The sequence below is a fragment of the Myxocyprinus asiaticus genome, chromosome 10, assembly GCF_019703515.2.
Source record: "Myxocyprinus asiaticus isolate MX2 ecotype Aquarium Trade chromosome 10, UBuf_Myxa_2, whole genome shotgun sequence".
In the NCBI taxonomy this organism is placed as follows: domain Eukaryota; kingdom Metazoa; phylum Chordata; class Actinopteri; order Cypriniformes; family Catostomidae; genus Myxocyprinus; species Myxocyprinus asiaticus.
In genome coordinates, this window is record NC_059353.1 from 38998025 (window position 1) to 39025139 (window position 27115).

Genomic DNA, 27115 nt, shown 5'->3' on the forward strand with positions numbered 1-27115 from the left:
GAGTGGAACATAAACAAGATGGCCATATCTGAGAGATGGACAGACGTTTTTCGTGAGCTAGAGAGCAAGATCATCAACTTCGGAGTCTTAGCCAAGGTCGTGGAGTTTGTTTTATGCCTGCCTGGGACATCTGCATCTGTGGAACGTGTGTTCTCATTAATGAACGCAGCATGGACACCTGATAAATCTCAACTCAGTGTAACAGTCATGAAGGCAATGCTTTTCATACGTCTTAATTTTGGACTGCTCTGCATTTTACAATAAACTCTTGAAAGATGAGCGCACACTGAGAAAAATTGCTGCCAGTGAAAAGTTCAAGGTGACAACAGTTACTAATGTGGATGCACCCTCTACTTTGCATTGATCTGTGCCTAGGCAAGGATACATCAATTTAATTTTTGCTGGGAGGGGGCTGTCCCGTTTTCCACAAGAAGGAATCTGGTCACCCTATATATATATATATATATATATATATATATATATATATATATATATATACACACACACACGGGCAGCCAAAATTTGGAATACTCTACAGATTTTGCTCTTATAGAAAGAAATTTGTACTTTTATTCACCAAAGTGGCATTCAACTGATCACAGTGTATAGTCAGGACATTAATAACGTGAAAAATTACTGACCTACTTTATATTAGGTGGCCTTAACTACTGTGTACTTAACCATTTGATACAATGTGCTTATTATGTACATACATGTTGTTGCATTGTAATTACATTTAAAGTACTTGTATTTAATTACATTTGTAGTTACACTGTTAACTTTACCCCAAACCCTAACACAACCCTTATCCCAAAACCTAACTCTAACCGCTAATCCTACCCTAACCCTACCTATAGTAGTTAAGACCACCTAATATAAAGTGTTACCAAAACTACTATTACAATTTGAAAAAAAATAATAATAATAAAAAAAAAAAATGTTCAGAACTTAAACTACTTCAAAGAGTTCTCATCAAAAAATCCTCCACATGCAGCAATGACAGTTTTATCATTGTCATTCTAGCTGTCAGTTTGTCCAGATACTAAATTTCACCACACGCTTCCTATAGCACTTGGCATAGATGTGGCTGTCTTGTCGGGCACTTCTCACGCACCTTAGAGTCTAGCTGATCTCACAGAAGCTCAATGGGGTTAAGATCCATACCACTCTTTTCCAATTATCTTTTGTCCAATGCCTGTGTTTCTTTGCCCACTTTTTGTTTTCAAAAGTGTCTTTTTCTTTGCAATTCTTCCCATAAGGCCTGTACTCCTGAGTCTTCTCTTTACTGTTGTACATGAAACTGGTGTTGAGTGGGTAGAATTCAATGAAGCTGTCAGCTGAGGACATGTGAGGCGTTTATTTCTCAAACTAGAGACTCTGATGTACATATCCTCTTGTTTAGTTATACATCTGGCCTTCCACATCTCTTTCTGTCCTTGTTAGAGCCAATTGTCCTTTGTCTTTGGAGACTGTAGTGTACAGCTTTGTATGAAATCTTCAGTTTTTTGGCAATTTCAAGCATTGTATAGCCTTCATCCTCAAAACAATGAATGACTGATGAGTTTCTAGAGAAAGCTGTTTCTTTTTTGCCATTTTTGACCTAATATTGACCTTAAGACATGCCAGTCTATTGCATACTGTGGCAACACAAAAACAAACACAAAGACAATATTAAGCTTCATTTAACGAACCAAATAGCTTTCAACTGTGTTTGATATAATGGCAAGTGATTTTCTAGTACCAAATTAGCAATTTAGCATGATTACTCAAGGATAAGGTGTTGGAGTGATGGCTGCTGGAAATGGGGCCTGTCTAGATTTGATCAAAAATTACTTTTTTCAAAAAGTGATGGTGCAGATTTTTACATCATTAATGTCCTGACTATAATTTGTGATCAGTTGAATGCCACTTTGGTGAATTAAAGTACCAATTTTCTTCCTAAACAGCAAAATCTGTACATTATTATAGAGTAGACTAGCTAGCTAGCTAGATAGATAGATAAATAGATTTTTTTTTTTTTGGTTGATAAACATTTCTTCATCCTGTGTTGATGTAATGAAACGACCGTGCATCCCTGCTGATGGATGGCACAAATAGTTTTTAATGTGGATTGTTTACAGCAACACGCTTTGGATCGTTTGTGAGTCAGTCTTCAGGAGTTAGAAGTCCTCAGGAGAACTTCTAAGCTGTCGTGGGTTTAGGAGCTACTTTTAGTGTTAAAAAGCTTCATGAATTACTCTTAGATCAGATGAAAATTTTACGAGTCCTAGAATTATTAGTGACACGCCCCTAATTTTTAAGAGTTGCTCCTAAATTTTCATGTTAGGAGCTACTTTTAGCCTTAAGATTTTTTGTGAATACGGGCCCAGATATTTAATGTGGCCTCAGATTTTTGGACCTCATTGCATGTTTTGTGAGGTTGTGCTGTACTTTTTGTTTGGTTAATTCCTTGCATTTAACCTGAAATCCTAATTCTGTTTTTTAAAGGCACAGAGTCTGCTAGGTCCCGCTCGGCCCGCAGTGGCACCTCCACACCACGCACGCCCGGCTCCATGGCCATCACCCCTGGCACCCCTCCCAGCTACTCCTGCCGTACCCCGGGTACACCTCGCACCCCAGGCACCCCCAGATCTCTCAGCCTGCTGTCCCAGGAGAAGAAAGTGGCCATCATCCGCACACCTCCGAAATCACCCGCAACAACCCCTAAACAGCTGCGTGTTCTTAACCAGCCATTGCCTGACCTCAAGAACGTCAAATCCAAGATCGGCTCCATCGACAACATCAAGTACCAACCCAAGGGGGGGCAGGCAAGTTCATATTCTATCAGCTCAATCTGATTGCACTCTGCTTCCTCAACTGCTGCTTGGGTCAATTCTGTCCCCTGTAGGCACACTGTCCTCTGTAGTGTCCTATACTGTGGTCAATTTGTCTCACATTTATCACTTTTGCCTTGTGGTCACATGTTCCAATTCACCATACGCATGCTAATGGATTCAAATAATAGTTGTTAGGCAAGTTCACTTGTCTTGGATTGACTTGATCCTTTCTCAGTTGGAAGGTAATATAGAATGCTGTGATAGTTTTTGTATTGGGGAACATGGTTTTGGAATTCTTAAATTTTGTACTACATTAATAAGGAGAACATTAACATATATAGTCTATATACACATGCTGTGGTGTTCAAAAGTCCACAGTGATTTGGAATTCAAGAATTGGGAGTTTTAGGGGGGTTTAGTATTTTTGAAACCTTTAAAACAAAAAAAGTTTTGAGGTAGAATGTAGAAGATATATTTAAAATTCTGTTCTATTTCTAGGTCACTATTCATATTAAAGATTTGTAACATTTACCATGTTAACTCCTCTGTACAAAAGATTTCCATGCATCGAAGCACAAAAGATGCTCTTTGGAACATTCTCAAATCATGCTGGGATAACATCAGGTTTTGCACAAACTTGTAGAATCTGTGCCAGCTCAAGTGCATGCTGTCAATATAGCAAATGGTTGACATAACAAATACTAGCCTAAGTGTGTTTCATTTAAACTTTTCACCCAAATTGTTATGCTGATATTATAATTTGTATTGAAAAACAGGATTAAATGATATATAATATTTAAATAATATTACGTATTTACACAAGTGGACATTTGAACCCCACCATTTATACGTATACACACATGCACGAGTGTCATTGTCTTCTTATATCTTAAGACAAAGGCACACTGGCCTTGTAGGAGGTTTGTTTTCCATGATGAATAGACTGCAGGAGTGATGCGGACAGGCCCATGATGTAAACACCCCTGTGATTTTGGGTCATCTCTTGCAAGCATGTTTATGTCTGGCTTGTGGCAGAGTGCAGTAGTGCAGAGTAAAGAATCTCATCAGCCAGCAGAAAGGAGTGTAGAGGAAACAGGAGGGAATCTGAAGTTACTGAACACTGCGGACTGGAGCGGGACACTGCAGTGATAAAATGAAAGGAAGGACGCCAAGTGACACTGGAATAAATGAACTGCTATATTTTGTGTGTCTTGGGGACAGTGTGCCAGTTTCTGTTATTGAGAAATTGATTTAGAGATGAAATATAATCAAAACATAAGGTTTTTTTGTAAAGATAAAGAAAAGAAAGGGTTTGCAATGAGAAACAATATAGAGGAACAGATTGGATCATAAAAAGTGGCCGTTACATATCAGAATGGAGTCAGGTGGTTGGAAAAGAGGAGTTGAGAAGTAATGGGGATTTGTGAAGTCATCTGAAAGTAGTTGTAGAGGAGAAGCAAGTTTTTACTGTTATTATTTTTAAAAAATATTACAAAAACCTTTTTTTGTATTTGGAATGAGATCACTTTTGATTTCATGTAAAGTAAGATTGTCTTCAAACGTATAGTAGCAGAAACTGCCTGTTTAACTCATTCGAAGGCTCAAAGAGTGAGTAGATAATGATCATGTGAAACTAAATTAATACCAGTTACATGGGTTTTGGCCAAAGGAATCTTGACTAACATTTTAAGTGGACCTCAGGAAATAGAAGTGCTGCAAACAGTGTAGTATATGACCAATTTTTAAGGAGTAGTTCACCCAGAAATGAACATTCTGTCATTTACTCATTCTCATGTCGTTCTAAACCCATATTACTTTTTCTTCTTCTGCGGAACACAAAAGGATATATTTAAAAAAAAAAATTGCGATGATTGATTTCCATACAATAGCAGTTGATAATGACTTTTAAGTTGGTCAATGATTTGATTTCATTTAATTTGAGAGAGACTAACTTAAATTTCTGTCTGTTTGTCATACAGAATGATCACAGGACTACTTTTAAGACACTTTTGGGTGCTTTTTTAAGCATTAAAGTGAGTCACTATCAACTACCTGCACGGAAATCAGCGATTGCAACATTCTTTAAAATATGTCCTTATGTGTTTGAGCAGAAAACTAGGACAGAATTTTTTATTTTTGGGTGAAGAGGTGACTAATGAGACTTAATAGCACCAATGAAATCACTTAATTTCAAAGTTTGTTGCTAGCTTATCAAGTCTGAGTGAGTCTGGTATGGCTTTACAGTGTTGAATTATTGGTGCATATTTGCAGAGTTCTTTCCTAGTTGAAGTGCACTCAGAGGGCACATGAGGTTTAGTTTGGGATGTTCAGGACACCTTGGGGAGGGGCATGTTGTATAACCCATGCCACAGCCTCAATCTGTCTGGACCCAAATGCTTTCTCACCCCTGGATGACAGCGAGTGTCTCCCCAACATAGTGACTCACAGAAAAGGTCTAAGTGACAGTGACATGAGCCACAATCTCTCAGGGTTGAATGACCGGGCATGTTGCGGCCACTGCCACTCTGTGTTTGCCCAAGGGTAAAACTGGGTAAGAATGCTGTGCCCGTCTGTGCCTTCATAATATGTCCGCTGAGGGCCACTGAAGCGGATTTGGACCATCTGAAAACTCTAAACCGTCTAATATGGAGGGAACTGTGTGCATGTTTAATGAAGTCTAATGATGTCCTTATAGTACTGTAGTGTGAGCTGTAGATTTATCAATTGTTGACCATGTTTTATTATAAGGTGACTGTGGACATGGGGATGTTTGAAGTAGATATTTAATAAGATAAAAGAGAGATTGATTGTTTTAATCTAAAAGCTGCTGTGTATCAACAGGCAACTGGACAAACAACTGGACAAAATCTTTAGAGCTGAGTTATCTAGTAGACTTGCATCTGCTCTCCTTCATTTTTGTGAGTCATCCATGAGTTTAGTTCTTTAGTAACTTCAAGAACAGTTAAGATCAATTGACAGCATTTGGGGCAAAATGTTGATTACCTTAAAAAATAATGTTGACCTGTCCCTTGTTTATTTTGAAAAAGCAAAAATCGCAGTTACACTAGGCATTTACAATGGAAGTGAATGGGACCAGTCCATAAACATTAAAATACACAAAAGTATAAAAGTATAGCCACAAGACGTAAATATTGTTACATATGTTAACATTTGAGTGTAATAAAATCACTTAGTGACCTTATCTGTGTAAAGTTATATAACCAGTATTACACCTTTTTTGTCAAGACAGCATAACGGCGTTAAACTTTGTAATGTGGTAACACCGTACTGTTGGTAAAACTTACTCTAACCGATTTTTTTTTATATATACATGAGGGATGAGTTTAAATTGTTTTTTTATGGTAACCAACATTATGCCACAAATGCTGTCGATTGTGCTTAACTTGTATTGAACCCAGAACATTCCTTTTACTTCTTTAACAACTTTTTAAAGAATTGTCTTCTTTTTAATGTATATCTTTATGTAGTGACTATTTGCACTATGTGTAATTGAAGACAAACTGCACCACCTAGTGTTGTTCCAATAAAGTAGTGTGGATGTACTTTTCTCATGCTGTTCTAATCTGCCTTTTGTCCCAGTTTTCCCCATCCTGTTTCCTGTTTCCACTCTTTATATTTGCTTTAATACTACTTATAATAATAAATATAACGTAATTAAAATAAAGGTTGATTGCCTTGCAGTGATTTTTTCACAGTGACAGTCGGGGAGTTGAGAGAAAGGTTTGATTAACCATGGTTTGAATATACAATAGTTTTAATGCAATTAACCATAGTGTTATATAGTAATATGGTGTTAATATACTGTAGTAACCATATTTAATGTTGTGGTTACTATGATTGTACTACAAAATACCATGGTGGTACTACATTTATTGTAGTAAAACCATGGGAAAATTTGGTAATGTTACTATTTAATTATGATTGCAAATGGTATCTGCCACTATTTGCACTGGGGTGTAAATAGCATCTAACACTATTTGCACTTATTGCAAGAAGAAGCTTTTTGTTGCTATTTACACTTGTACACTTAGTGCAAATAGCCTCTCCCTTATCTTTATTAACTTCTATTTTAGCCTATATTTTAAAAAGCCCAGATTGTTATTAACCTAAACTGAGAACTGGGAAAATGAGAACAAAAATGGATAAAAATAGAGCATGACAAAATACTTACAGCTCTGACCATCAACAAATTTGCTGTTTTTACAGTTTAGTTTCAATAAATTGACTTTTTTTTCATCTGTTCAGTTTTCTCCATCATCATCTCTGCGACAGTATAATGCACACCTCATTTAGGTTTGCTACATTCCCACCATCCAGCAGTCTTGCAGTAGACTGGTGTGTGTGTTTTCAGGAGATTTCAGTAACATACACTACAGTTGCTTACTTTGACCTGCTTTCTAATCAAGCCCAGGTCCAAATACCTGTTCCCTTAAAAAGTAACAGCTGACTTCAGTTAAAAGCATGCTATCACAACAGCAAACAGGCTATTGAATTGAGTGCACAGTGGAAGGCCGAGCAACTGCTGTTGAGATGAAAGGGAGTGGCTGGGTGATGCTCGGCTACATTGAGCATTTTAAAACAGGATGTTTTCATGAGGTGCTGTGTGCCTTTATATTACATAAATCCATCATTGGTGGCATTGTTGGTTTGTTGTCTAACCCGTCCTGAAAACTGTTGATATCATCGATGCACGGCCACCACTTGTTTGTTTGTGCTAGTGCATGTATGTGTGTGCTCCATCTTCATTAAAAGAGGCACATATCTTTGTATTTTTCTAGATTCAAATTTCACTTCATTCACATACAAAGTGTGGATCCAATGATAATCTGAAGCATTCGCCCTGTGGAGGCAATGTATGTACTGCTCCCTATGCCTGTCTATCTCTCCTACTCTTGCAAAGCCAATAGTCCTCCACTGGCAGTCCACTTTTATGACCATTACTCTGTCCATTAAGATTAAAAATGTACGTTTTGCTTCATGCGGTTTTAATTTTTGGATCTGAGGTCATACTTATGTAATGGTTACAGGCACGGCACATAGGCTAGTCTTTTCTGCATTCTCTACTGCACTGTATGCTCAAAGCTACAGAGAATCGATACCTTAATAAAAAAATGCCAACCTTGGCACAGAATCAAACATACACACCCCGGCAACCTTGCATGCACATCTACACATCAGATATACTTTCACACGCAAGCTAAAATGCAAAACTGATGTCCCTTCTTGTTGTTCATATTGTGAAAATATATACAACCCCTCATGTATATACAGTGCATCCGGAAAGTATTCACAGCGCTTCACTTTTTCCACATTTTGTTATGTTACAGCCTTATTCCAAAATGGATTAAATTCATTATTTTCCTCAAAATTCTACAAACAATACGCCATAATGATAATGTGAAAGAAGTTTGTTTGAAATCTTTGCAAATTTATAAAAAAAAAAAAAAATAAATAAAAAAAAAAATCACATGTACATAAGTATTCACAGCCTTTGCTCAATACTTTGTTGAAGCACCTTTGGCACCAATTACAGCCTCAAGCCTTTTTGAGTATGATGCTACAAGCTTGGCACACCTATTTTTGTGCAGTTTCTCCCATTCTTCTTTGCATGACCTCTCAAGCTCCATCAGGTTGGATGGGGAGCATCGGTGCACAGCCATTTTCAGATCTCTCCAGAGATGTTCAGTTGGGTTCAAGTCTGGGCTCTGGCTGGGCCACTCAAGGACATTCACAGAGTTGTCCCGGAGCCACTCCTTTGTTATCTTGGCTGTGTGCCTAGGGTCGTTGTCCTGTTGGAAGATGAACCTTCGCCCCAGTCTGAGGTCCAGAGCACTCTGGAGCAGGTTTTCATCAAGGATGTTTCTGTACATTGCTGCATTCATCTTTCCCTCGATCCTGACTAGTCTCTCAGTTCCTGCCGCTGAAAAACATCCCCACAGCATGATGCTGCCACCACCCTGCTTCACTGTAGGGATAGTATTGGCCAGGTGATGAGCGGTGCCTGGTTTCCTCCAGACATGATGCTTGCCATTCAGGCCAAAGAGTTAAATCTTTGTTTCTCATGGTCTGAGAGTCCTTCAGGTGCCTTTTGGCAAACTCCAGGCGGGCTGTCATGTGCCTTTTACTGAGTGGCGGCTTCCGTCTGGCCACTCTACCATACAGGCCTGATTGGTGGAGTGCTGCAGAGATGGTTGTTCTTCTGGAAGGTTCTCCTCTCTCCACAGAGAAATGTTGGAGCTCTGTCAGAGTGACCATCGGGTTCTTGGTCACCTCCCTGACTAAGGCCCTTCTCCCCCGATCGCTCAGTTTGGCCGGGCGGCCAGCTCTAGGAAGAGCCCTGGTGGTTCCAAACTTCTTCCATTTACGGATGATGGAGGCCACTGTGCTCATTGGGACCTTCAATGCTGCAGAAATTTTTCTGTACCCTTCCCCAGATCTGTGCCTCGATACAATCCTGTCTCGGAGGTCTACAGACAATTCCTTGGACTTCATGGCTTGGTTTGTGCTCTGACATGCACTGTTAACTGTGGGACCTTATATAGACAGGTGTGTGCCTTTCAAAATCATGTCCAATCAACTGATTTACCACAGGTGGACTCCAGTCAAGTTGTAGAAACATCTCAAGGATGATCAGTGGAAACAGGATGCAACTGAGCTCAATTTTGAGTGTCATGGCAAAGGCTGTGAATACTTATGTACATGTGATTTTTTTCGTTTTTTATTTTTAATAAATTTGCAAAGATTTCAAACAAACTTCTTTCATGTTGTCATTATGGGGTATTGTTTGTAGAATTTTGAGGAAAATAATGAATTTAATCCATTTTGGAATAAGGCTGTAACATAACAAAATGTGGAAAAAGTGAAATGCTGTGAATACTTTCCGGATGCACTGTATTTGCAGACTGTAAAGTGTTGGATTTTTACCTATCAACACTTGCGTGTCCACCGTATGGAATATCATCAGTTTTCATTAGAGACAAATTTATTTTTGAGAATTGTGGAGGTGAGGGCGTGGTCGAGTGCCCGTCTGGAGAGAGAGAAAACGGTAAGGAGTTCCACCTGAAATGAATTGCTACTAATTACAGTTTTTATGCTTGCAGTGAGAGACGGGGGAGATAAAAAGTGACCCAGTCCACAGAGAGAGGAGAGAGAGTTGCACACCAGAGACTGCATTTCTGTGTTTTAGATTGTTGTGCTGAAAAACTGATCTGTGTTACCTATTATGCTGAAAAGCAGACTTTTGTTTTGAATGTGAGCTGAAAAGTAATTTCTGTTATTTTGATAATAAACCCTGACTCTCGTGGTCTGTGGGAACCGGCTCCCACTTCCTCCTTTATCCGTCACACAATGAACCTTGTCATAAGAATAAACAAAATGGCATTTTAAATCAGGTTAACCTATGTGAATGATTTTTATGATTATTCACATGCTGAAATATCTTTGCTCAACAGACATGGAGCTGTATTTTGGATTACTAAAGCAATATCACACGAGCAAAAGTGCTGTATGTTCGTCAGCCGAGTGCCGCAGGTAATCACAGCCATGCTGATAGATGAACAGTACAGCAGAATTGTGAGTGTGATACTGCTTTTATAAAACAGTTCAACGAACAAGTAAATAAATAAGTAGGGAAAAAATTAAGGACTGTCCCAAATAAATAATCTTGTGTATGGAACAATTTTCTCAAAACACGGATTTAGGATCTGCTGTTGCTAGTTTGAAAGATGTGCCCATGCCTCTGTTACTAATCTGAAAACCACAGTTTAGAAATAGTAACAACAGCTTGGGCTGTTTCTAACATGTTATTAGAGAAACAAGGACGTGTGTGTATGTATGAGAGAGAGAGACTAAACGTGTGATTATCTGCATTTGTTGCAGTGATGAACATTGATGCTGCAGCTGTTATTTTAACTATATTCCTCAGCTGTAGTGTGATAGTAATCCATTTCAATCATAGAGTGATGCTGCCATTCGTGCTATTGGAATGATCCAAACTAGCCTATTTCACTCACATTCATGTGTTTTGTTGTCGGAGAGAAAACATGGAGGATGGCAGTTTTTTTCTTGTACATTTCTTTGGGAGCTCTTATTTTAAACACCAACACAGAAACCAGACTCTCCTCTACCATGTTGAAAGTTTATGTCTTCCCCCATCTCAACAAGTTTGGGTATCACGTAGGCACCCTGAGTGTGTTTGATTACTCTGTCTGTCGCGAGTCTCTCTGTGATTACTGCTGTGATCGGCTGTAATGATGAAGCTGTTATTTTTACATCATTTCTTAGCTATAGTTTAGTAGTTATCTGAGTGAACATGGAGTGAGAGACAATTCTGGATGACTTCAAAGAACACACAAAGAACTGACACAGTTTGTCAAGGTCAACTGAACTCGCTCATAGCACACACAAGACGGCCTTTTGTCGCCATCTGCTGGCTCAGATCTTTAATGTCACAGGAATGAATGAAAATTCACACATTTAGCTGCTCTTACACATCTGCACTGCTCTTACATGTTGGTTTGGAATGCCACAAACACAAGCGGAGTCATACAAACAGTAAAGCGTCCCAGTGCTGATGGTCTGAGCTATCAGCACTCTTGGAACGCCTCTCGTCCAATCAGATTAGAACACCATAACTTACTGTTGTATAATTGTTATCAACCTACGCTACTATCTTCTTTAGGTTTAAAGCTGTGTCTCCTCTCTCTTGGTCTTTTTCTGGCTCTCTTTCTGACTCTGTTTCAAAACCTATTGAGCTGCCTTGTTGTCTACTGCCTACATAGTGTAGGTATCTGCCTTCAAAAGCAGCATCCTAACCGAAATGGAACCTCACATTGTAATTAAACAATTTGGAATGCTCTTTATAGACAACAACATGCATAATACAAATAGTGCTCCTCACATGAAGTGGAGGGAGACTCGACTCAGGCTTGGTGTTAAGCAAATAATGCAATTTTCTAATAAGCGTAAATATATAAAGCACTCATGAATATTGGATAAATAGTACATTCTTAATTATTTTTAACTATTTTTAACTAAACAATTTGGTATTGAATGAATTAAGTATATTTACAGTATATGTTGTCTTCTAAATATATTTATATATTTATTGTAGAAACGTGACACTCGGGCAAGACATCAGTCTAGCACATATTTATATATATAATAATAATAGTAGTAATAATAATAATAATAATAATAAGAAGAAGAATGATATGCCTAATAATAAATTAAAAAAATTAAAAAACAGCCCAGATTTGTGGGAAAAAACACATTCTGTGTGAACAGCCCCTTAAAACTTGGCCCAAAGAAGATATCTTTGAAAGAAAAATTATTATAATAATGCTGTCTACCCTTTGGAACAGACTTTGGGTAGGTAGCCTGCCTATAATGCTTTAAAAAGCTGCCTAGGTAGGCTGCTCACGAGGTTTTGGAACAGTCTCTCTGTTCTTTCTGACTGTGCACATTGCATACTGAAATGTCTTGACAGTGTTTTTAAATGTCAGAGCTTATTTTTGCTGAGTCGTGTCTGTACTTCAATCAGATCTGCTTTTTCTGCCCTGCACAGCAGCAGCAGTCAGTCACTATGAGTCACTATATATCACAACAAAGTTATAACGGCCACACGTTCTCTCAGGTTATTAAGATCAATTGAAGGTTCCAGATTCAATATAAATTAATCTGGTTAAGTTGGTTGCCACAGACAAAATTTCTGTCCCTCACAGTTTGTAAAGATTGTGTGTACAGTAATACAGCATACAGTGGAAGAGCTTACGATGTACTGAAACCGGAACTTTTATTTAATGCAGGCCCATGCACTGTAATATAACAATTTTATGTTAGAGTTCACAATTTCGATTCAGAGCTCATCATAAAGCTCTGTGGAATCCCACTGAATTGGAACGCTTGTCATTCGCAAAGTTCTATACATCCCCTGCCCCTTATATGTTCGTTTATTAAATATTTTAGCTAATTTGATTGTGCTTTGAGCTACAGTACCAATAAGAGAAAAGTACTCTCAGCTTTGTTTAATACATTTCACCAATCCATTCTGCAGATTTCTTCCCAAAATTAGTGCTGAAAATGTGGAAATAATTCTATGTATCATGATACTCAGTGCAGTCATCAGGTCTTATTATGTTGTGTTTTATTCAGCATATGTATCAGTTGTGCTTCATTTGCTGCCCAGTTAGCAACATTTACTGTATACGCTGTTCAACTCATCAATTTTCCTGTGCGGTATTCTATAAATGTGTTCAAAAAAATGTCCTGAAGCTTTTTTCTGTTGATATGTTAATTTTATGGTTGCCAATGCAGCATCCATTCTTAATACCTTCTTATTAGGTGCATATGTAAAGCTATTGTAAACATGGTCAATTCTGGTTTTCCTCGCAGGTGTACATTTCAACTAAGAAGATTGATCTTAGTCATGTGACCTCCAAGTGTGGATCTTTGGATAATATCCGCCACAGGCCAGGTAAGCATGCTAATGACTGATGGAACTTTTGGGCAGTTAGGAATGTGCTGTGTCATGCAGACAGTTATTTAAAGGTGCAATATTTTAACAATTTTCATGTAATATTCACCTTTTTTTGCCAATGTGTGAAAGGCTCATAACGCAACTTAAAAATACCCAGACTTCCTAGGTTGCCTATTAAAGCCTGTAGACTGATTTTCATGAGAAGGGAGCGGGTCGCTTTTGCTGGAAAAATCCAAAGGTTGTGACGTTTATGCGCGCTCCCGAGAGCCTTGCCTCAGACAGTAATAGCTTCTCTTCCGCTATTCAACAGCGACAACAAACTGCAACACTAGGTAATGTTATCTTAGAGATGGAATCGAGCAAACATCCGGCTCCCAGCACAACACCGACTCCTACACAAACTCAGAGTAAGCCAAAAAAAAAATTAAAAATTATCTACTGAATCTAGTCTGGCTAAGCGGGAACGTGATCGTGTTTTAGCGAAAAGTAAACTAGAGTGAACACTGGCAGGGCATTTGATTCCTGGAGGGACCTTCGTTCGGTTTTGGGGATCAAAACCGTCCCTGAATTGGCATTCTATTATTATAAAACAATAGTGCATCGATATATCAAAATGACAGTTGTGATGGAATCACATCAATATTGAATTGTGTCAACATATTTATAATGTACAGTCTATTTTATAAACAGCTACTGTCATCATCCACCATATTTAGCTAACAGCTATTGATAAAGCTGGCTAGCTAGCTAACGCCGACATAGGCTGTCGTATAAATGCAGTCAATGTATCATGCAAAGAAAAGTGATTACTTCAAACTAGAGTCTCGCATAGTAAGACCCATATACACACTTTGTTTTAGCCCTGTTCCAGCACTGGAGACTCAAATATAATATACAGTCTCAAAGTTTGTAGTGAAACAATCATAACTGTGTAATTTTAATTATGATACCTCATCTGTCAGCATGATGCTGGTGAATCACATTCAGTCTCTTTGTACGTTACGTCATTGTTTTGGTCGATGTTCGCTCACTCGCGTCCCTATGGAGTGTGTGCAAGAGCAAGAGGTAGCTGGCTGCAGTTCACTTAACGGCCACAGGTGTCATTAATAACAAAGGTTTCTGAATCTTACATACTGCACCTTTAAAGTGTTGAGTGCCTGAGCTAGGCTATTGGATGTCACAACAGTGCCCTCTTCTGGTAGTTTTTTTTTTTTTCCTATTTTTTTATTTTTTTATTTTGGTTCTCTTTTGAATTTCACACACATATCAAATTATTACTTTGAACTAGATTCGAATTTAGGAACAATGTTAGGAAGCTTAAAGGAATAGTTCACACTAAAATAAATTCTGTCATTATTTACTCACCCTCATGTTATTCCAAACCGGTATGCTGCTATAGTTTCAGTGTAGCAGATAAGGTTATACTTAAAAAAATATATACAATTTCAGTCATTGTATGGGGGGGAAAATGCATGAACATTCTTCAATAATTCTTTTATTTTACATAAAAAAAAAAAAAACAACAGCATATGGGTTTGGAAGTGTTTTAGGGGTGAAGATTGCACCAGGGAAGATGCAAGAAATTGATCATACTGTATTTCTTTGTTCTATGACGCTCCCTGTGTTTTAGGGGGTGGCCATGTGCGCATTGAGAGTGTGAAGCTGGACTTCAGAGAAAAAGCCCATGCAAAGGTGGGCTCCCTGGACAATGCTCACCATGTACCTGGAGGAGGCCATGTACAGGTGAGTTTACAAAACAGAAAATGACAATAATGTTTGTTTAAACAACTGCCTTGATTTTACATCCTACATCATATTTGAAGATGGGCTTGGGTTAAAAGGATAGTTCACTCAAAAATGTTAATTTTGCCATCATTTACTTATGCTAATGTTGTTCCAGCCCCGAATGAATTTCTTTTTTCCATGGAATACAAAAGGAGATTTTAGGCAGTATGTTAGGCTCAGTGGTAACACTTTCTATGAAGCGCATATTTATAATCATGGTTGGGAGGGTTACTTTTGAAATGTAGATTACAGAATACATGCTGTAAAATGTAATTTGTAATGTATTCTGTTAGATTACTCAAGGTCAGTAACGTATTCTAAATACTTTGGATTACTTCTTCAGCACTGGTAGATTTTTTCACTTGTTTTGACTATAAAAACTCTGCCAGTACAGTAAGACAAAATACACATGTTAAAAATACATTCTCTGAAAAACCAAAATATCTTATGTAGTGTTGTTTCTAAAACAAGGTTAATCAAATTGCTCTTGTTTTAAGAATTTTTTGATATTTTTACAGGAAAACAATACAAACATTATTATCAAGAATATGACTTTTGCCCTAATATCAAAGGTTTTATTGGAAAAAAAGAAATTATGATCCAACGTGAATTTTCTTGATAAAAAAATATGATCGTGCCTGGTAACGTGCATGTAAAATGGCTAGAAATAGTATTTTAGCTTAGCATAAAGCTGACAATTTACACAAGGTTTATTTCTATTTCTTCTGCTCCAAACTTACTTCAAACTTCTCTCTGCTCGTATGAATGTAACACATCATAAGAAAGTTTTTCACCGCTGTTCAAATGCACTTTGGATCACATCATTTATATGTATAAATGTTTTCCATCTGAAAGGACTAAATATTAAATGAAACAAATGACAATAAAATGCAAAGTAATCTTTTCAGTAATCAAAATACTTTTTGAATGTAACTGTATTCTAAATACCAATGATTTAAATTGTAACTGTAGTGGAATACAGTTACTTTTATTTTAAATACATAATCCCGTTACATTTATTCCGTCACTCCCCAAATCTGTTTATAATGCATTGTAAAGGCATTATAATGCATTAGTAATGTCTTATAATACAGCTTATACTGTAATGTGTTATAAATTCTCATAAATAATTGTAACCACAATTATAATGCATTATAATTCTTACCTATTCATAGGTATACCTTAAAGTATAATGCATTATAACACAAGCAACATCCAATTTTATATGCAGAAGTTATAATGTACTATACTTTATATATTTGTAATATAAGTGACAAAAGCAATGTCTTAATATAAACATCCATAAAATATTTTTAAGTGGTTATAAGACATTACAAGTCATGCTGGAATTTATTGTAATTTATAAGTCTCATATTTAGAGAATTATTTTATAAATAACTTCAATTATATAAGTTTGAATTGTGATGTATTGCATGTTACAAGTTAATGTTATGTATTTTTATAAAAAGATATTGCTTTTGTAAATTTACTTATAATATGATCACATCATAAAGCCTTTTGACTGTTTACACTATGCTGCTTTTGCATGACAGCATTCATATGATTAACTTTATTAGCTTCTGCTGCGTTAAAATTGAATGTTGCTTGTGTTATAATGCATTATATTCTAAAGTATAACTATGAATAGGGGATGTCTTATAATGTATTATAACTGTAGTTCTAATTATTTATGAGAAGTTATAACTTATTATAAGGTGTATTATGAGACATTATGAATTCAGTACAATGCATTTATAATGCCTTTACAATGCATTATAAATATGGGCTTCATAGAAAGGGTTACCGACTCATGAGGATAAGTAAATGATGACAGCATTTTCATTTTGTATGAACTATCCCTTTGAGTGACCATCACCAACTTGCTATTGTCTTTCTTTTCTAAGATCGAAAGCCATAAGCTGTCATTCCGGGATGCTGCCAAAGCACGTGTGGATCATGGGGCGGAGATTGTGATTGAGACGGCCGGGCTGTCGGGTGGCACCTCCCCTCAGCGGCACAGCCACATGTCCTCGTCTGGGAGCATCAACATGCTTGAGTCTCCACAGCTGGCCACGCTGGCTGAGGATGTGACAGCCGCCCTGGCCAAGCAGGGCTTGTGAATCCCCAACCCCTCTCCACCAGTCCCCAGTGTCTAGCAACATTGTTCAACTAGCCCTCTGCTCAATCTACAGTAGCTCTTCTTTCAGTGGTTTCACGGTTGGTACAAATCCCTTCTCCCCCTGGTATTTATGAAAGACTGTACAATTTCACTTTCAATGCACACCTCTAAACACACTTCCCTCTTCATCAGCCAACAATCTTGCAGAACCCTATTGTGACTATCTAAACACAGAAAAAAGGATTTTCTCTGTTTATTTTTTGATCATTTTAATGAATAATGACTTAGCTAGAGAGGTACCTGTGCTTTTTATTACTCATGTTATGTGTTTGACTTTTTATGGTGGTGTACAGACAGTGCTCTCAAATGCTGGACAAGGGTCAGCCTTAAGTATGTTGCGTGAAGTCGGTTGGCAGTATCATGAATCAGAACTATTTTCTACGTGAGAATATGGCACGATGATTCCATACTGCACGTATTTCTTTTGCCCATTCAGTGCATGAACTCAAAAATAAAAATTTCCCCTGCAAACAAAAAATATAATACTAGGGAATATAATTATAAATATACCGGCTCTTAATCTCAACATCTCATGCTCAGTTGAAAAAGAAAAAATTATTACTACGATAACTTATACGTGTACAATTGCATTATTAAAAGAAATCTTAGATAGTATTACGAGCATGTATTCTAGTACACAAAAGTGGCTATTTTCTATTTCAAGGGATTTTAGTAAGTTATTTGCCGAAACATTGGATAAAATGAACACTTCATGTTTTTTGTAGATATTAGTGATGATGTTAAGCTTGTACATCATTTCAGGTGACTGCACTGACATTGCCCAGGGGTCCATGTTGCACTCCTGCCTTTGCTGTTGGTAAGAAAAGCGGATCTTTGTTGGAACATTTTAAGCAGATTTGTGCTTTAAATTACACATGATGGCTATATCGCAAACAGTATTACATTTAAGGTGCTGTAAGCGATTTTTTTATGGAATGACACGCAGAAAATGTCCCTATTACCTGACAGACATCACTGAAATAGGTGTCTTGAAATATATTTCTTCTGGCTCTGTAAACAGCGGAAGAAAATGTTACTGTGGGCCGCTGTCAGATTCTTTGTTTAGCCAGTCAGAAGACTTTGAGGCACTTTCTGCCTGTCAATCATTTTGCGTGTTCACAGGGCAGCCCATATATGGGCAGCATGAAGCTGAGAGGGCAGTAGTTCAAGCAGAACATTTAAGTAACGTAAATGCCACATTCAGCTTCATAAGCAGTGTTCAGTTTGTTAGTTGATAGTTTGTCATGTGACAAGCGTTGCTTTTGATAACGCTGAGATAATTCAATGCTGCTGAGATAACTCAGTGTTGCTCACCAGCTCCATTTCTGACCACAACAGTTGTTTTGGACAGAGGGGGTGTGTCTAATTCTGTAAGAGTGTCTAAAATCTGGCGGAAGTAAGTTCCAGAACGGCTAGCATTGCTTACAGCATCTTTAATCAAAGGAACAAAGAAAGGACAAGAACATGAATCATGGAGTTTTGTTCAAATACAGTCATGTGGCTGGGTCTAACGGCTTTAAAACTGCTGTCTTGAAGTGTGAACCATGTACCGCCTCTTTTAGAGGCAAGTTGGAAATCGCTACACTTGGTTAGTGGCTGTCTGAGCGAGATGGGTGGTGCTGTGGCCCTCATTTTATTCTTAAAGGAATAGTTCACCCAATAATGAAAATTCTCTCTTCATTTACTTACCCTCATGCCATCCCAGATGTGTGTCTTTCTTTCTTCTGCTGAACACAACCGAAGATTTTTTTGAAGAATTTCTCAGCTCTGTAGGTTCATGCATTGCAAGTATATAGTGACCGGAACTTTGAAGGTCCAAAAAGAATATAAAGGCAGAATAAAAGTTATCCATAAGACTCCACTGGTTAAATCCATGTCTTCAGAAGCGATATGATAGGTGTGGGTGAGAAACAGATACATTTTAAGTCCTTTTTTAATGATAAAGTCTCCTCCCTGCCCAGTAGGTGGCGATATGCATGAAGGATGCAATTCACCAAAAACAAAAGAAGAAGAACTCTTAGGAGAGAAGAGAAAGCGGACATTTATAGTAAAAAAAAAATACTTAATTTTTTATCTGTTTCTCACCCACACCTATGATATCGCTTCTGCAAATATGGATTTAACCACTTGAGACGTATGGATTACTTTTATGCTGCCTTTATGTGCATTTTTTACCTTTAAAGTTCTGGTAACCATTCACTTGCATTGAATGGACCAACAGGGCTGAGAAATTTTTCTAAAAATCTTTGTTTGCGTTCAGCAGAAGAAAGAAGGTCATACACATCTGGGATGGCATGAGGGTGAGTAAATTATGAATTTTCATTTTTGGGTGAACTATACCTTTAACGTAGGAGCAGCTACTTGGGACTCTGTTGGTGATCATAGGCCCTGTTTTTGTCTGCTGAATTCTGCTTTGATGCATAGGTTTCTTTTTTTTTTTTTCTTTTTTGTATGAGTGAACTTAGGATGTGGAACATGAAACAAAGAAAAACATTAAAACAAACGTAAAAAAGGATACCCACTCGGCGTGTATCTGTTTGAATGCAGTAATCCAGTATATGTTTTCTCTCGTCATTTGTGGTTCTACCCCTTTTTCGCTAGAAAGAGCTGTTATTTGTAGGCTTCCGTGTTTCTCGCCCCCCCTGAGCCTTTCCCACCCTTCCCTTATTCCCACAGCTGTTGTAAATGTATTTAAAAGGTCACATAGATGTACTCAGTTTTTCTCCTATTGTTATGATATGGATTATAAATGCCCTTAACAGTTATGACAATAAAAATACAGAAAATGAACAAAACATTAGTCTGATTTGATTATTCTTATGTGTTTGTGTTGTGTCCATGTAGATGTGTATCGGCTAGATGTAAATAGGGTAATAAATTCCCTTTGGCAGGCCTCAGAATGTGAATTTGTTCACAATTAGTCATTTGGTACATTAGAAACTGTTTACTTTTGAAAGATAAATTTCAATTTCATAAATTTATATTCAATAAGAGACATCAGGACTCAGTTATTTAGTGATTTTAAAACATATACACCACTCACTCCAATGAGGGTTTTGTTGAGCATCAAAGATGAGCTGCTTGAATGAGAGGCAAAAACAATGATTTATCTGTATATAATAAGTCTGTATATAATATATAATATATACTGTATATTAAAAAAACACATTATAACATCTTTAAATTCTGCCAGATATTCTACTATAACTTAAATAAATGGATACCTTTTGATAAATTATTCTATGGTTAACAATGTAAATTTAAAAGTCAACATGAAATCAAAATAGACCCTGTTGTTTTCTCAATACATGTTCCTGTTTTTATTTCACAAAATTTGTAATCGTTCATTAAAATGTAAAAACTTGCTTTGCCTCTGAAATGACTTTTCTTTTGGTCCAACGCCACTAAGCCCTCTTATTTTTCAACCCTTCTTCTCCAAACACCTTTGTTTGACATGTAATGCTCATTGTTTCATTCAGAAATACAACAATGGGTGCAATGGGTGGCATTCACGTTGATTTTCTGCAGTTCCAGTGAACTTAAAGTCCTTTGATGTTACTGCTAAGCTATTTAAACGATACTCTCACCTATCCACTTACCTGTAACTTGTCTTTCTGCGCTGAGTACAGGAACATTAATCAAGACAATTTTGGTACTTTGTGAAAAGTTTATTATGAGAATTGACAGAGGCTAAATATAAATTAAGATTAGGGAAAGGGGTAAGGAAGTTATGTAGCCAGTCCACTTATGGCAGGAGATTTAGCACCTTTGACTTTGCAATCCAGGCAGTGAGGGGTCAAGGGGGGTGATGTCTGTTTTTTATGTGTAGTTACGATGCCCCTGCCCAACACCTTCCCCCAACACCCCTCATAACCATTCCGCTATGGAGAGGCTTGTCCTGGTATGAACAAAAACATTTGCTGGAAAAATCTGAATGGCTTCCAAGAATGAACAAAAGAAATTGGAGTCAAGTGGAAAAAATAGGAATAACAAAAAACAAAATAAATGTTTATGACTGACATCCCATATTTCCTTTTATCCGTTTCTGAGTTGGTGTTGGAAACGTTGCGTGGATGTCCTGACATCATGGAGTCTGGAGAAATTTTTCAGTTTCCTCAAAAACTCTTCTTACACAGACATGATGTGTTTGACGAAAGCTATTCAGAATGAAAAGATTGAAAAGGGAATGTTCATGTGAATCTTAGAACCACAGAACAGAAAACAAACATTATCTCAAAACTTTTTACCCAGCACAATCATGAAGTCAAGGTTCCCACACTCTTTGAATGAATTTAAATGACTTTTCCTTTATCAAGTTATCATGAACGACAGGAAAGACATTTTTTTAGATGTCACACTGGCTTGGAATTAAGTTTTACTCTACACAACATATACAAAGAGCATTATCTAGAAAAATATTTATAGAAAATTAATTATTTTATAACACAGTAAAGACATTTCCATGACTAATTCTCATTTATATGACTTTTAAAGACCACATTTCCAGGTTATCCATAACTGTGGGAACCCTAGTCAAATAAAGTCGTTAAATTTTCAGATGTGATAAATGTGTACTGAGACAATAAAAGGACATGCTGAACTGACCCTCATAGTTCACACAGCCGTTTTCATCTTCCTGGCCTGTCATGAGAGCGTCAATCTCGGCTTCATTCATTTTCTCACCTGGAGGAGAGAGGGGGGTAGGTTTGTCAACATATGGGCCAAAACCATTTCACAGTCCATACCCAATTTAACAAGATTTTATTGTGTCAAATTTACTACAGACATTGTCCCCAAAAAGTTTTGGCCACTTATGTCACACTTAAAATGTGAATTTCACTGCATTGATGACAAAATATCAAAACAAGTGGCATCTGCAAGCAAGTTTTTCTCAGAAGTAACCACTTTTCTAACACATTTTTGCAAGGACTTTAGAACAACTGATGTTTAGGTGATATTTAGAGGAAGTCAGTTCCTTGAGACTCAAGTTAAAACTTCTTTTCTTTTTCTGAAATATTTTGCTTAAGGTGTTTGTGTTATATTTCTTTAAAATAAATTCCTCTTGGTTTGATATTCATGTAAGACATTCATAGACTACATTTGTCAAGAGTCTCAAGTGTACTTCTGGGTGCAATTGTAGAATTGCATAGCTGCATGACACTCTTAAAATATAAGTGATTAAACAAGGCCAAAATCAAATTTAAAATATCTATTTCATATTAATACACTTTAAATGTGGATGCTGAACTAGAATTGCAGAAATGGCATCAAATAGTTCATTTTGGCACCTTACCAAGTGTTGACAAGACAATACGCAGCTCAGCACCCATTACTGTTCCATTGCCCTCCTTATCGAATACACGCAGACCCTCAACATAGTCCTCGAATGATGCCTTGTTTGGGCTGTTGATCACAAACTGCAGCATGGGCAGGAAGCCCTCGAAGTCAACTCTCTTGTTTGCCATGTCTGTGGGGTGGGGGGTGGGGGGGGGGGGGTGGAAGGCAGATGTATTGAAACGTAATGGACTGCAATCACCTGTCATGACACCAGCCTTTAACCAATTACAGTGGCATCTGAACATGCCATAGTGAAAGCTTCCTGTCAACGCTAATGTTGACTTGACTGCAAACTAATGCTGCTTCAGGTACTAACACTTGTGAATGTTATGAAAAAATGAATGTTATGAATTAAAGGTATAGTTCACCCAAATCCTGTCATTATTTACTGAGTCACCATTCACTTTCAATGTATGAGGGAAAAATACAATAAGGTTTAATTTGTTAACATTAGTTAATGCATTAGGTATCATGAACTAACAATAAACTATGTATTTTTTACAGCATTTATTCATCTTGGTTAATGTTAATTTCAACATGTAATAATACATTTTTCAAATCAAAAGTTGTATATGTTAACATTAGTTAATGCACTATGAACTAACAATGAACAATTGAATTTATATTAACTAGCATTAACAAAGATTAATAAATGCTGTAAAATATATACACGTATATTCTCCATTGTAAGTTCATGATAACTAATGCATTATCTAATGTTAATGAATAGAACCTTATTGTAAAATGTTATCATAAAAAAGGTGAATGGTGGCTGAGTCTAACATTCTGCCTAACTTCTCCCTTTGTATTCCATAGAAGAAAAAAGTCATATGGGTTTGTAACAACATAAGGGGGAGTAAATGACAGAATTTTCACTTCGGGGTGATCTATGTTTTGCTTTCCCTTCTCTTACCATCAGCGCTGGGGTTGCCCAGGATCTTTAGCACCTCTTTGTTGGTTGGGTTCTGTCCCAGTGCACGCATGATATCTGCAATCTGGTTGAAGGCCACCTTGCTGTCACCAACTCTGTCGAAAAGTCCGAAGGCCTCCCTGTAATCTGGAATTATGATGAGAGATTATTATTCAGTTAAAGCTGAAGTGTGTAATTTCTGCACCAATAGGATCAACAAACTGAATTGCAAAAAAAGTGACTGATTTCAAACAGGATTCATAAACAGATACCAAACAAACCCCCCTACTTACTCTATAGTTCTCTCTACACCTTTAATGAAGCACTCTAAATTCTGTATCTAATGCAAATGTTAAAATGAATGCTTATTTTTGTTATTTTACATACTTTGATTTATACAATAATAACATTTGCTACACTACATCTACAGCTAGGAAAATCCCTTTGATGATGCATTTTATTAGGATCTCGCAAAGTATCAGGTGTCTACAACACTCTCAGATTGCCTTTTTAATCACAAGACTATCAATTTGTGGGTTTAATGTGACTCAGTTCACTCATTTAATGATGCAAATTTAAACAGACAGCTGTGTGCGCACCTGGGGAGATCGGACACACTGAGTAATAATCAGTGCTCACTATTTCTATGAACTTTATGGCTATCTATTGGCTCACTGGAAGGTGATCTGCTGAAAGATTAATAGCTTCATCTGATTTCCACACAAAGCCAGCTGCCACCAATGGCAGGACTGGGGAAGACATTCAAAGAGTCGTCTTGGAATTGATATGCTCACCCAAGAATATAACCCCCTCCTTATAAAGGCATTATCATGTGGGTCTAGAATGCTGACTGCGGTGTAACTAAAACCCAGGCTGCTGAAAGCCTGCCCCTCACTGAGCAATGGCCACATTCTTCCATGTAAGACGTGATACTGGACAATAGTGCATATCTACTTTGAAGGTGCATTAAATTGGTTGACCTTTAAGGCACAATTTAATTTGACGGAATTTGACACAAGTCTTCTACTGCAAACCACTTGGAGTGTTCTAGGTAGTTGAATTAATATTTCTGGGGCCATTATAAAAATCCTGCCCAGGCACAACAACTAGAGCCAGATTAAAACTAGTTACATTAAAATAGGGTATAAAAATGAATTGATATATAGTAGATTTTTTTTCTTCATTATTTCAAGGACCACACGCCCCAAAAATCCCAAATCAGTGTTTTGTGCAGATATAAATGTTTATACTGTACATGTGTGTGATCAAGGGTTATAGGATAGTAATAATCTCACCTTCCATCTGGTCCTGGCTGAAATCAACCTAAATGAAAACAGAGGAACATTTTATTTCTTACCCATTTTTAATATTTTTATACTTAAACCTTAATATTCTAAGTGACGTAAGGTAAGGGACATAGGAGTACACAGATTTGTGTACAGTATGTGCAAATGCTGTCTTATATATATACAGGTTTTTATGACACATTAAAACAAGTACTAAACAGTTTAAACTTTGTAATAGACTTTATTAAGATAAAATGTAAAGGATGCATATAAAAGCGGTCATTCCATGCATACATTATGTATACAGACTATTATTTGTATTTTTTTCTGTTTATATATATATATATATATATATATATATATATATATATATATATATATATATATATAATATTCATTGTCATCATCATCAAATTAATAAGCTAAAATATCAAAGGCAAAGATATATTTGAAATAAGAAAATATAAGGGCAATCACAGACATGGCTGAAGGGATGTAAAATGGAGAATTAATTTTCCACTACATAATTCTCAAAGATTTTTAATGATTTTCAAGACCTGAATCTCATCACTAACAATCGTTAAGGCAGGTGAGTCATTCACAACTGAACAGTGCCAGCCCAAGATCTCGGCATGCTTAATTTAGACAGTAAGGTGGGTAGACTGGAGCTCCATGTTAGGCTATGTTAACCTTCTCCACATTTGGACATGCGTTAAATCGCAGACGCTCATCTTCGCAATTAGCCAATCAGGCAATCAGAAAAGCTCAGGGCGTGGCGGTCGATTAACCACCGATTGTATGCAGAAAACAAAAGCAACCCTGGAACTATCCGTGGTGCTGAATCATCCTCCAATAATAGATATTTTCAGAAGTCATTCAATGAAAAGAACAACGTAAGGCAGCACTTTCTATTAACGTAATGTCTTAATAAAACACTAAATAAAATGTTTTACAGATCATTATTCCATGTGCATTCAAATAGATGGATAAAAGTTCCATGATTTTTCCATTTTCATATGATCTGCAATTCAAGCTCTGCACATTACATGGTGTAAATATGTTTGTTAAAGCTATTAATGCAGGTTAATATAAATAGTTATCCAAAGTCATTTTAGCAAGCAAATCCACTGAGTACCATCCTTCTGTTATGATATAGGTTAGTCCCTGAAATGTAAACATTAACAATATTCAGTAGCCTACTAACTATGCGTTAGGCTACGGAGCGATATGGTGAACAGTTCACCAACTGATCAGCATCAGCATTTTATAATTTATGATAGAGTCATTATTGTATATACAATTACGCTTTAGTTTCAATTAACTGAAATACCAGCAAATTCAAGTTAATCTTGAAATACGGGCCTAAAAGCAAAACATGCTTTCTACAAGTAGCACTTTCTCACACTGTCAAAAGTGAATGCCGCTGGTATCTTAAGGATTTATTTCTATTATATAGGCTATAACCCTAATTACTTCTGTTGGTGTAGCCTGATAAAGTTAGTTTTATTCACTGTACAAAGTGGTAACCTGCAATTGTTACAATAAGGAGCTATTTCTACCTGATCTAACCCTTAAAATTTGTATAATAGTGTAACTTAATGTGTTATATTTGATTAAGTTTTGTTAAATAATGTTTTGACTTGAATGTATTTTTTAGGCTAACATATTTTGTTTTAAAATGTTAATGTCTGTTTAATCTCATCACACCATATGAATGATCGTGTCCCGTTACCTTCACGGCAGACAGATCTACTGCGGCTGGTTTAGGTGGGGCCTCGGGCTCCGGCGCGGGAGCAGGTGCGGGCTCTGCCTTCTTGGGGGGATCGGGCTTCTTAGCGTCCTTCTTAGGTGCCATTTTTCAGTAGTCTATTTGTCCAACGGAAGGGAAGTCAACACTGGGAGTGGACCACTGCTTGGAGGAAACTCAGCGTTCTAAAGGCAAGTATAGACGTTTATATACGCGTATAATTTACCCCAGAGTTGATGTCATACCCGCATGTGAGCGGATTGGGCCGTTGGGGACAGAGGGGAGGGCTTGCGCTCCCCAAATGGAGATGGGGGCGACGCGAGGCGACAGCGCAGGGTCATAAATCTCATTCCAACTCGGGATGAAAACAAACAGGAACTTTGCTTCACGATATTTATTGTAATGTTGATGATTTAAATGTTTTCTCAAAGATGAGAGTGGGAAAGGAGACGTATCTTCCAAAGCCCTCTCCGATAGCCTGTTTTTACCTGGAGAATATGAGGAACAAAGAAAAGTTGAGAAATTATGAATGGGGGTTGTGCGGGGTCACGAGGTAC

General features: G+C 37.1%; 2 protein-coding genes across 3 annotated transcripts in view; one reads left to right on the forward strand and one right to left on the reverse strand.

Moving 5' to 3' along the window:
* The window catches only part of LOC127446933 (microtubule-associated protein 2-like), a 155108-nt gene extending 135035 nt beyond the window's left edge, over nt 1–20073 (forward strand). For both annotated transcript variants that reach the window (XM_051708277.1, XM_051708278.1), the window contains 4 exons: nt 2488–2807; nt 13230–13311; nt 14945–15057; nt 17004–20073. In XM_051708277.1, coding sequence (XP_051564237.1) covers nt 2488–2807; nt 13230–13311; nt 14945–15057; nt 17004–17219 — 731 coding nt within the window. In that variant the 3' untranslated portion in view covers nt 17220–20073. The remainder of the gene's footprint in view (nt 1–2487; nt 2808–13229; nt 13312–14944; nt 15058–17003) is intronic.
* Nucleotides 20074–20925: 852 nt separating this feature from the next.
* LOC127446939 (myosin, light chain 1, alkali; skeletal, fast) lies at nt 20926–26745 on the reverse strand. The gene is made up of 6 exons (XM_051708286.1): nt 26544–26745; nt 24821–24848; nt 23529–23672; nt 22572–22745; nt 21884–21961; nt 20926–21435 (listed from the first exon to the last, which is right to left on the reverse strand). The coding sequence occupies exons 1-6, from the start codon at nt 26664–26666 to the stop codon at nt 21407–21409; spliced, it is 576 nt and encodes a 191-aa protein (XP_051564246.1). The 5' UTR covers nt 26667–26745; the 3' UTR covers nt 20926–21406.
* Between the last annotated feature and the right edge of the window lie 370 nt (nt 26746–27115).

Bases quoted from the DNA above. Each gene is read 5' to 3' on its own strand.
- LOC127446939 (XM_051708286.1), bottom strand. From the start codon at position 26,666: ATGGCACCTAAGAAGGACGCTAAGAAGCCCGATCCCCCCAAGAAGGCA. The intron at 24,849-26,543 runs GTAACGGGACAC...GTTTTCATTTAG, and splicing joins TAGATCTGTCTGCCGTGAAG to GTTGATTTCAGCCAGGACCA. The intron at 23,673-24,820 runs GTGAGATTATTA...TCATAATTCCAG, and splicing joins CAGCCAGGACCAGATGGAAG to ATTACAGGGAGGCCTTCGGA.